The 12,008-nt window shown below is 27.1% G+C and overlaps 1 protein-coding gene across 5 annotated transcripts in view; it reads right to left on the bottom strand.

Moving 5' to 3' along the window:
* The window catches only part of LOC101896435 (serine/threonine-protein phosphatase beta isoform), a 128,606-nt gene that overhangs the window by 91,221 nt on the left and 25,377 nt on the right, over positions 1-12,008 (bottom strand). For 4 of the 5 annotated variants that reach the window (XM_059122437.1, XM_059122438.1, XM_059122439.1 and 1 more), the window contains exon 3: positions 23-289. The exons of the other annotated variant lie outside the window; for it this stretch is intronic. In XM_059122437.1, coding sequence (XP_058978420.1) covers positions 23-289 — 267 coding nt within the window. The remainder of the gene's footprint in view (positions 1-22; positions 290-12,008) is intronic. 5 annotated transcript variants of the gene reach the window in all.

The raw sequence follows: 12,008 nt of genomic DNA, 5'->3' as shown, positions 1-12,008 counted from the left end.
AAAGTAAGAAATTTTTAAATACCGAATTCGGATACAAAGTAATCTCGTAATTTCGTTTTGGACCTCTTTATGGGCTCCTCTCGTGGATGATGGATGGTCAACTGATCACCATCGGCGGAGATAATGGTCTCAGTGGTGGGCGACAGAGCGTACTGTTCCATCAGACGACGTTCCTGATCTTGATCGGCCTCCTCTTCGGGAGTCTTCGATTCCGATTTCAATTTCATCAGCTGTTGAGTCACAAAGAGTTTTTGTGCATTCTCTTCGGCTTCCTTTTGTTTTTTGAAATCTGTTTTTTCGATATTTTTTTTGTTTTCGAATTTTCGATTTTAATGTGGATGGTGGTGGTGGTGGGTGTTGGTTGTGGTGTTGTAGTTGTTAGTAAAAAAATTGAAAATAAACAAGAAATTTCAATTAATATTTTCTTTTGGAAATTCAACCAAATTTTTTGGAGAAACGATCATGGAAAACTACTAGTCATGGGTGCACAAAAGAGAGCGAGCGCAAGCCAAATGAAGCACGCGTGGGTTTTAGTTAAGCAAAACTAAAAGAAAATTGAAATCAAAAATATTTATTTTTAAAAAATAAAATTTCAAAAATTATCCGGATAACATTCTCTATAGGAAAAAATTTATCGGGATAAAATTTTCTATAGAAAAAAAATATCCGGATCAAATTTTCTATAGAGAAAAAATTATCCGGATCAAATTTTCCATAGAAAAAAATTTATCCGGATAAAATTTTCTATAGAAAAAAAATTATCCGGATCAAATTTTCTATAGAAAAAAAATTATCCGGATCAAATTTTCTATAGAAAAAAAATTATCCGGATCAAATTTTCTATAGAAAAAAATGATCCGGATCAAATTTTCTATAGAAAAAAATGATCCGGATAACATTTTCTATAGAAAAAAATTATCCGGATAACATTTTCTATAGGAAAAAATTTATCCGAATAAAATTTTTCAAAAGCATATCATTTATCCGGATAATTTTTTCTATAAAAAATGTTTAAATGTTTTCTATAGAAAATGTTATACGGATAAATTGTTTCTATAGAAAATGTTATGCGGATAAATTTTTTCTGTAGAAAATGTTATCCGGATAAATTTTTTCCTATAGAAAATGTTCCGGATAAATTTTTTCTATTGAAAATGTTATCCGGATAAATTTGTTTCCTAAAGAAAATGTAATCCGGATAAATTTGTTCTATAAAAAATGTTATCGGGATAAATTTTTGTATAGAAAATGTTATTCGGATAAAATTTTTCTATAGAAAATGTTATTCGGATAAAATTTTTCTATAGAAAATGTTATTCGGATAATTTTTTTCTATAGAAAATGTTATGCGGATAAATTTTTTCTATAGAAAATGTTATGCGGATAATTTTTTTCTATAGAAAAATGTTTATCCGGATAATTTTTTTCTATAGAAAATGTTATCTGGATAATTTTTTTCCTATAGAAAATGTTATCCGGATAAAATTTTTCCTATAGAAAATGTTATCCGGATAAATTTTTTTCTATAGAAAATGTTATCTGGATAAATTTTTTTCTATAGAAAATGTTATCCGGATAAATTTTTTTTCTATAGAAAATGTTATCCGGATAAATTTTTTTTCTATAGAAAATGTTATCCGGATAAATTTTTTTTCTATAGAAAATGTTATGCGGATAAATTTTTTCTATAGAAAATGTTATGCGGATAAATTTTTTCGTATAGAAAATGTTATCCGGATAAATTTTTTCGTATAGAAAATGTTATCCGGATAAATTTTTTCGTGTAGAAAATGTTATCCGGATAAATTTTTTCGTGTAGAAAATGTTATCCGGATAAATTTTTTCGTATAGAAAATGTTATCCGGATAAATTTTTTCGTATAGAAAATGTTATCCGGATAAATTTTTTCGTATAGAAAATGTTATCCAGATAAATTTTTTCGTATAGAAAATATTATCCGGATAAATTTTTTCGTATAGAAAATGTTATCCGGATAAATTTTTTCGTATAGAAAATGTTATCCGGATAAATTTTTTCCTATAGAAAATGTTATCCGGATAATTTTTTTCAATAGAAAATATTATCCGGATAATTTTTTTCAATAGAAAATATTATCCGGATAAATTTTTTTCAATAGAAAATATTATCCGGATAAATTTTTTCTATAGAAAATGTTATCCGGATAAATTTTTTCTATAGAAAATGTTATCCGGATAAATTTTTTCTATAGAAAATGTTATCCGGATAAATTTTTTCTATAGAAAATGTTATCCGGATAAATTTTTTCTATAGAAAATGTTATCCGGATAAATTTTTTCTATAGAAAATGTTATACGGATAAATTTTTTCCAATAGAATATGTTATACGGATAAATTTTTTCCAATAGAATATGTTATACGGATAATTTTTTTCTATAGAAAATGTTATCCTGATAATTTTTTTCCTATAGAGAAAATGTTATCCGGATAAATTTTTTCCTATAGAGAAAATGTTATCCGGATAATTTTTTTCCTATAGAGAAAATGTTATCCGGATAAATTTTGTCTATAGAAAATGTTATCCGGATGACATTTTTAATGGGAAGCAATTTATCCGGATACATTTTTCCTTAGATACATTTTTCCATAGGAAAAAGTTATCCCGATACATTTTTCCATAGGAAAAAGTTATCCGGATAAATTTTTCCATAGAAAAAAGTTATCCGGATAACATTTTCTATAGAAAAAAATTTATCCGGATAACATTTTCTACAGAAAAAATTTATCCGTATACATTTTTCTAAAGAAAAAAATTATCCGTATACATTTTTCTAAAGAAAAAAATTATCCGGATAAAATTTTCTATAGAAAAAATTTATCCGGTAACATTTTCTATAGAAAAAAATATCCGAATATTTTTTTTTCTTCAATTTTTTTTCCGATAAAGATTTGGTTAGAAAATATTCACGATCAAATTTTCCATAGAAAAAAATTTATCCGGATAAAATTTTCTATAGAAAAAAAATTATCCGGATCAAATTTTCTATAGAAAAAAAATTATCCGGATCAAATTTTCTATAGAAAAAAAATTATCCGGATCAAATTTTCTATAGAAAAAAATGATCCGGATCAAATTTTCTATAGAAAAAAATGATCCGGATAACATTTTCTATAGAAAAAAATTATCCGGATAACATTTTCTATAGGAAAAAATTTATCCGAATAAAATTTTTCAATAGCATATCATTTATCCGGATAATTTTTTCTATAAAAAATGTTTAAATGTTTTCTATAGAAAATGTTATACGGATAAATTGTTTCTATAGAAAATGTTATGCGGATAAATTTTTTCTGTAGAAAATGTTATCCGGATAAATTTTTTCCTATAGAAAATGTTCCGGATAAATTTTTTCTATTGAAAATGTTATCCGGATAAATTTGTTTCCTAAAGAAAATGTAATCCGGATAAATTTGTTCTATAAAAAATGTTATCGGGATAAATTTTTGTATAGAAAATGTTATTCGGATAAAATTTTTCTATAGAAAATGTTATTCGGATAAAATTTTTCTATAGAAAATGTTATTCGGATAATTTTTTTCTATAGAAAATGTTATGCGGATAAATTTTTTCTATAGAAAATGTTATGCGGATAATTTTTTTCTATAGAAAAATGTTTATCCGGATAATTTTTTTCTATAGAAAATGTTATCTGGATAATTTTTTTCCTATAGAAAATGTTATCCGGATAAAATTTTTCCTATAGAAAATGTTATCCGGATAAATTTTTTTCTATAGAAAATGTTATCTGGATAAATTTTTTTCTATAGAAAATGTTATCCGGATAAATTTTTTTTCTATAGAAAATGTTATCCGGATAAATTTTTTTTCTATAGAAAATGTTATCCGGATAAATTTTTTTTCTATAGAAAATGTTATGCGGATAAATTTTTTCTATAGAAAATGTTATGCGGATAAATTTTTTCGTATAGAAAATGTTATCCGGATAAATTTTTTCGTATAGAAAATGTTATCCGGATAAATTTTTTCGTGTAGAAAATGTTATCCGGATAAATTTTTTCGTGTAGAAAATGTTATCCGGATAAATTTTTTCGTATAGAAAATGTTATCCGGATAAATTTTTTCGTATAGAAAATGTTATCCGGATAAATTTTTTCGTATAGAAAATGTTATCCAGATAAATTTTTTCGTATAGAAAATATTATCCGGATAAATTTTTTCGTATAGAAAATGTTATCCGGATAAATTTTTTCGTATAGAAAATGTTATCCGGATAAATTTTTTCCTATAGAAAATGTTATCCGGATAATTTTTTTCAATAGAAAATATTATCCGGATAATTTTTTTCAATAGAAAATATTATCCGGATAAATTTTTTTCAATAGAAAATATTATCCGGATAAATTTTTTCTATAGAAAATGTTATCCGGATAAATTTTTTCTATAGAAAATGTTATCCGGATAAATTTTTTCTATAGAAAATGTTATCCGGATAAATTTTTTCTATAGAAAATGTTATCCGGATAAATTTTTTCTATAGAAAATGTTATACGGATAAATTTTTTCCAATAGAATATGTTATACGGATAAATTTTTTCCAATAGAATATGTTATACGGATAATTTTTTTCTATAGAAAATGTTATCCTGATAATTTTTTTCCTATAGAGAAAATGTTATCCGGATAAATTTTTTCCTATAGAGAAAATGTTATCCGGATAATTTTTTTCCTATAGAGAAAATGTTATCCGGATAAATTTTGTCTATAGAAAATGTTATCCGGATGACATTTTTAATGGGAAGCAATTTATCCGGATACATTTTTCCTTAGATACATTTTTCCATAGGAAAAAGTTATCCCGATACATTTTTCCATAGGAAAAAGTTATCCGGATAAATTTTTCCATAGAAAAAAGTTATCCGGATAACATTTTCTATAGAAAAAAATTTATCCGGATAACATTTTCTACAGAAAAAATTTATCCGTATACATTTTTCTAAAGAAAAAAATTATCCGTATACATTTTTCTAAAGAAAAAAATTATCCGGATAAAATTTTCTATAGAAAAAATTTATCCGGTAACATTTTCTATAGAAAAAAATATCCGAATATTTTTTTTTTCTTCAATTTTTTTTCCGATAAAGATTTGGTTAGAAAATATTCACGTTTTCATAAATCTCAGCACAAGTTATTTTTCATTTACCTATCAGCCAATTATCGAATGAAATTAATCTATTTGCCATAAACAAAGCCAACTGATTAAAAGTTAAAAATATTTTTTTATACGTAAGTGTGTGTTGAGTGTGTGACCTGATTATTTAAACAAAAATCTATTTTTTTTAAGGCAACAGAAAACGAAATAAATAGCTTAAATAATTCAAAAATAATATGCGGAAAAAATTGAGGCAAAACAAAAATTGAAAGAAAGCCAAACGCAGCTACAAATGATAACTTCAGCTATCCATCCAAACATCAAGCGGAGCTACTACTGGTGTTAAATGGTGCAGGCAGCAAATACGAGAAATGTTTTATTGCCCAGTTTTATGATTTTATTTATTTTTTTTTTCATGTGAAATTCATTCATTTATCCATTACTCTAAGTGGTGCAATAATTTATGAGAGGAGGGGGGGGGGGGATTGTAGAAAGAGAAAAGCTCACGCTGTGCCAATGGTTATAGGGAAATTACAAAGCAAACAGCAGTAAAGATACAACAAATAATAAAATATTAAATGAAACGTGATTTTTTGCCAGAAAACTAAATCCAACCATTGTTTGTTTGCCGAGCATTGTTGGGCGAGTTGTAACAAATATTTCGAATTCAATTATCGACACTCACATCCATTTTACACAATAACTTAAATAATTTAAATTTAGCAAAGAAAATATACAGGGATAACATTTTCTATAGAAAAAAATTATCCGATAACATTTTCGATTAAAAAAAATTATCCGGATAACATCTTCGATACAAAAAATGTATACGGATAACATTTTCTATGAAAAAAAATTTATCCGGATAACATTTTTCTATAGGAAAAAATTTATCCGGATAACATTTTTCGATAGGAAAAAATTTATCCGGATAACATTTTTCTATAGGAAAAAATTTATCCGGATAACATTTTCTATGGGAAAAATTTTATCCGGATAACATTTTTCTATGGGAAAAATTTATCCGGATAACATTTTTCTATAGGAAAAAATTTATCCGGATAACATTTTTCTATAGGAAAAAATTTATCCGGATAACATTTTTCTATAGGAAAAAATTCATCCGGATAACATTTTTCTATGGGGAAAATTTTATCCGGATAACATTTTTCTTTGCGAAAAAATTTATCCGGATAATATTTTCTATGGAAAAAATTTATCCGGATAATATTTTCTATGGAAAAAAATTATCCGGATAATACTTTCCATGGAAAAAATTTATCCGGATAACATTTTTCTTTGCGAAAAAATTTATCCGGATAATATTTTCTATGGGAAAAATTTATCCGGATAACATTTTTTATAGAAAAAATTTATCCGGATAACATTTTTCTATAGGAAAAAAATTTATCCGGATAACATTTTTCTAAAGGAAAAAAATTTATCCGGATAACTTTTTTCTAAAGGAAAAAAATTTATCCGGATAACATTTTTCTATAGGAAAAAATTATCCGTATAACATTTTCTATAGGAAAAAATGTATCCGGTTAACATTTTCTATAGGAAAATATTTATCCGGATAACATTTTCTATAGGAAAAAAATTATCCGGATAACATTTTCTATAGGAAAAAATTTATCCGGATAACATTTTCGAAAGGAAAAAATTTATCCGGATAACATTTTCGATAGGAAAAAATTTATCCGGATAACATTTTCTATAGAAAAAAATGTATCCGGATAACATTTTCTATAGGAAAAAATGTATCCGGATAACATTTTCTATAGGAAAAAATGTATCCGGATAAAACCTGGTGTTTGTTCAGCTTTATTTCTTGTGAAATTTACTCCTGCTCCCTGCTGCCCTCAGGGCATGTCAGTTCAATGGAAATTACAACAATACTGTCATTTAAATAAATTGGAAAACTATATAACTACACTATAATAAGAGAGGGGAGGGGTTCCGGGCAAAGGCTATAAAAACCCTAATAAATCAAAAATTTACAACAAAAAAAGTCCAGTTCCAAAAAACAAGAAAAATATGAAATATTAGCACTTGGAAATAATGAAGATGGCGGTGTTGTTTTTGTTGTTGTTATTGTTTTCGTTTTGATGACATAAGTCTATTAACACTTGAACAAAAACAAAAGAGCGCCTTGCATAGTGGCCGACATTGCACGACGTCACATATCAGCCGGAGAATTCAGCGACAACACCACCATCAATGCCTGGCTGGCATGGCCTAATTGAAGTGGAAGGCAGCCTGCCACGCCATACAAGTCAACTCCTCCTCCCATCAGCCACAGGAGAGGTCGTCAACAAATCAGTAAAGGTCAAGGTTAATAATAAACTAGAACTCGCTCACCATCACCCCAGCAAAAGGCATTTGGGTACCTCCTCATCGCCACAGCAATGGCTGTGATAAACAAGAACCCCATTACCCCTATCTCCCACCCCTTCCATGACTTGTGATTCATTTTGAAAATAACGTCACAATGTTATGGTTTTTAATTTTCTTTCGGTAATTTTTTTGTTTTGTTTCATTTCAGTGGCTGTCATCTGTGTCACCAACACCCAGAGTCGTGGGGTTAGATAAAAATTTTTGTATTGAAAAAATTGTAAATTTTTGTATAGAAATAATAACATTTTCGATAGAAAAAAAATTATTCGGATAAAATTTTCGATAGGAAAAAATTTATCCGGATAACATTTGCGATAGGAAAACATTTATCCGGATAACATTTGCGATAGGAAAACATTTATCCGGATAACATTTTTCTATAGAAAAAAAATTTATCCGGATAACATTTTTCTATAGAAAAAAAATTTATCCGGATAACATTTTTCTATAGAAAAAAAATTTATCCGGATAACATTTTTCTATAGAAAAAAAATTTATCCGGATAACATTTTTCTATAGAAAAAAAATTTATCCGGATAACATTTTTCTATAGAAAAAAAATTTATCCGGATAACATTTTTCTATAGAAAAAAAATTTATCCGGATAACATTTTTCTATAGAAAAAAAATTTATCCGGATAACATTTTTCTATAGAAAAAAAATTTATCCGGATAACATTTTTCTATAGGAAAAAATTTATCCGGATAACATTTTTCTATAAGAAAAAATTTATCCGGATAACATTTTTCTATAAGAAAATATTAATCCGGATAACATTTTTCTATAGAAAAAAATTTATCCGGATAACATTTTTCTATAGAAAAAAATTTATCCGGATAACATTTTTGATAGAAAAAAGTTATCCGAATAACATTTTTGATAGAAAAAAATTATCCGGATAAATATTTCTATAGAAAATGTTATCCGAATAAATTTTTCTATAGAAAATGTTATCCGGATAATTTTTTTCTATAGAAAATGTTATCCGGATAATTTTTTTCTATAGAAAATGTTATCCGGATAAATTTTTTCTATAGAAAATGTTATCCGGATACATTTTTCTATAGAAAAAAATTATTCGAATAATTTTTTGCATTACGGATACATTTTTCTTATCAGGATACATTTTTCTATAGGAAAAAAAAATTATCCGGATAACATTTTTCTATAGAAACATTTATCCAAAACACATTTTCTATGGGAAAAAATTTATCCGGATAACATTTTTCTATAGAAAAAATTATTCGAATACATTTTTCTATAGAAAAAATTTATCCGGATCATTTTTCTATAGGAAAAAAAATTATCCGGATCATTTTTCTATAGGAAAAAAATTTATCCGGATACATTTTTCTATAGAACAAATTTATCCGGATAACATTTTCTATAGAACAAATTTATCCGGATACAATTTTCTATAGAACAAATTTATCCGGATAACATTTTCTATAGAACAAATTTATCCGGATAACATTTTCTATAGAACAAATTTATCCGGATAACATTTTTTATAGAACAAATTTATCCGGATATTTTTTTTCTATAGAAAAAAATTTATCCGGATATTTTTTTTCTACAGAAAAAAATTTATCCGAATATTTTTTTTCTATAGAAAAAAATTTATCCGGATATTTTCTTTCTATAGAAAAAAATTTATCCGGATATTTTTTTTCTATAGAAAAAAATTTATCCGGATATTTTTTTTCTATAGAAAAAAATTTTTCCGGATATTTTTTTTTCTATCGAAAATGTTATCCGGATAATTTTTTTCTTCAAAAATGCTATCCGAATAACATTTTTTATAGAAAAAATTTATTCGGTTAACATTTTCTATGGAAAAGATTTATCCGGATACATATTTCCATAGAAATTCTTGTTACTGGCATTTTCATGTTCGAAAAAATGCCATCATCTCTGATTTCCGACACCCTGAAATTGCTCTGCTTAAAATGATGAAGAAAAGCTGGAAAAAGTAAAATGTGGTAGTTCTCAGTAAATTGCTGATGGCAGTGTCAGCCATCATTACTTTGCAGCTGATTTAAGCTACTTTTTTCTGGAATGTGTTTGTGTGAGGATGAGAGTTTGCCTTCTCCTGCCTTCCTTCATCTGCCTCCTTTCCATTTCCCTTGTCCTGAACATTTAGTAATGTTGTACTTTCGCCCGACGACATTCTCGTTGTTAAAAAGGTAATGGATTTTTAATGAAATTCCAACAATGAAAATGTTTAACAAGATGAATGTTCTGAACGCGATAATGTCGTCTAATGAAATGAAATGTGAAATTAGTTTCTACACCTCGGTATTCTTCACCCACGCTTCATCTCGCTCGTTCTTTGGCTCATTTAATCTGCAGCTAAATTTGCACAGGGAAGGGGGAGGGGGGAGCATAAGAAATTATCGAAGGAAATTGAAAATTAAATGACGTTTTAAGTTGAAATGTGTTTTTTTTTTCAACGAACGGAGAATGAAAAGTGAATTTGGATTATGTGAAATAATAAATTGCCAAAGTGAGGAGAGACAGTATCACCCATACCAGGAGACATTAGGAGTAAAAAAGTAAAAGGGAGAGACAGTACTTATTTGCATTTAAATCTAATTTTTTTTTCCAATTTTCCTTCAATTCTTTTTCAATTTCTAAGCTACTCCATTCAATGCATTGGAGCTTTGTCATCACCATTTTATTTTAGTTGCTTCTCGCTAATTGTTTCGTTCAATGAAAATGTGTTTCGTTTTTATTGGTCTCAATACGTTGTCAGCTTGGTCGTCAATTTACTTGGCTTTGGTGTGTGTGGGCGGAATGTGGCTGGCTGGCTTTAAATTCTGTTCAATGTTCCAGTATTTTTTTACGTTATTTTGCAATTTGAGGTCAATTGAATTTGACACTAAAGCCAACACAGAGACGGCCATGGCATCACCAAGTCATCATTTAGCGCTTACAAAGAAGATTGTCAATTGGAAATGGAAGTGGAAATTAATTTTAAATATTGAAAAATGTATACGGATATTTTTTCCTATTAAAAAAAATGTATCCGGATAAAATTTTCCAAAAAAAAGTTTATCCGGATAACATTTTCGATAGAAAAAATTCATACGAATATCACTTTCTTTAGAAAAAAATTGCCCGGATAACATTTTCTATAGAAAAAAATATACGGTTAACATTTTCTTTAGAAAAAATTTTTCCGGTTAACATTTTGTGTAGAAAAAATTTATACGGATAACATTTTCTATAGAAAAAATTTATCCGGATAACATTTTCTATAGAAAAAATTTATCCGGATAACATTTTCTATAGAAAAAAATTATCCGGATAACATTTTCTATAGAAAAAATTTATCCGGATAACATTTTCTTTAGAAAAAAATTATCCGGATAACATTTTCTTTAGAAAAAAATTATCCGGTTAAGATTTCCTATAGAAAAAAAATATTCGGCTAACTCTTTTTGTAGAAAAAATTTATCCGGATAATATTTTCTTTAGAAAAAGTTTTTCCGAATATCATTTTCTTTAGAAAAAATTTATCCGGATAACATTTTCTTTAGAAAAAAATTATCCGAATAACATTTTCTTTAGAAAAATATTATCCATATAACATTTTCTTTAGAAAAATATTATCCGGATAAAATTTTCTTTAGAAAAAAATTATCCGGATAACATTTTCCTTAAAGAAATTTATCCGGAGAAATTTTATCCGAATATTTTTTTTTTTCCTATATATATCGAAAAATGTTATCCGGATAAATTTTTTCCTATCGAAAATGTTATCCGGATAATTTTTTTTCCTATAGAAAAATGTTATCAGGATAAATTTTTTTCCTATAGAAAAATGTTATCCGGATAAATTTTTTTCCTATAGAAAAATGTTATCCGGATACATTTTTTTCCTATAGAAAAATGTTATCCGGATAAATTTTTTTCCTATCGAAAAATGTTATCCGGATGAATTTTTTCCTATCGAAAAATGGTATCCGGATAATTTTTTCCTATCGAAAATGTTATCCGGATAAATTTTTTCCTATCAAAAATATTATCCGGATATTTTTTCCCCTCGAAAATGTTTTTTTTTTTTCTGGAAAAAAATATTATCCGGATATTTTTTTTTTTTGGCGAAAATATTATCCGTATAATTTTTTTCTGGAGAAATATTAACCGAATAAATTTTTTCTGGAAAAAATGATATCCGGACAATTTTTTTTTAGGGAAAATGTTATCCTGAAAATTTTTTGCTATAGAAAATGTTATTTGGTGTTATATTTAAATCTATCTGCCAAAATAATAACCCCTTAATGCCATCCCCCGACAGCCTCCTTCTGCCACCCAAATATCCATGAATTTCAATTTTTCCAGTTCAGTAACAAATTTGCAGTATACCTTCCCCCCTCCTCTCTCCATAACTAGGATCTTTAGATTGGCTTGGTTAGCTGGTTGTGGTTGTGGAAAAGGGAGCTGTGCTGGTT

Source organism: Musca domestica, unplaced genomic scaffold (assembly GCF_030504385.1).
Source record: "Musca domestica strain aabys unplaced genomic scaffold, Musca_domestica.polishedcontigs.V.1.1 20, whole genome shotgun sequence".
Taxonomy (NCBI): domain Eukaryota; kingdom Metazoa; phylum Arthropoda; class Insecta; order Diptera; family Muscidae; genus Musca; species Musca domestica.
Note: the sequence above shows the minus strand (reverse complement) of the source record. Positions and strands in the feature narration are given on the sequence as shown.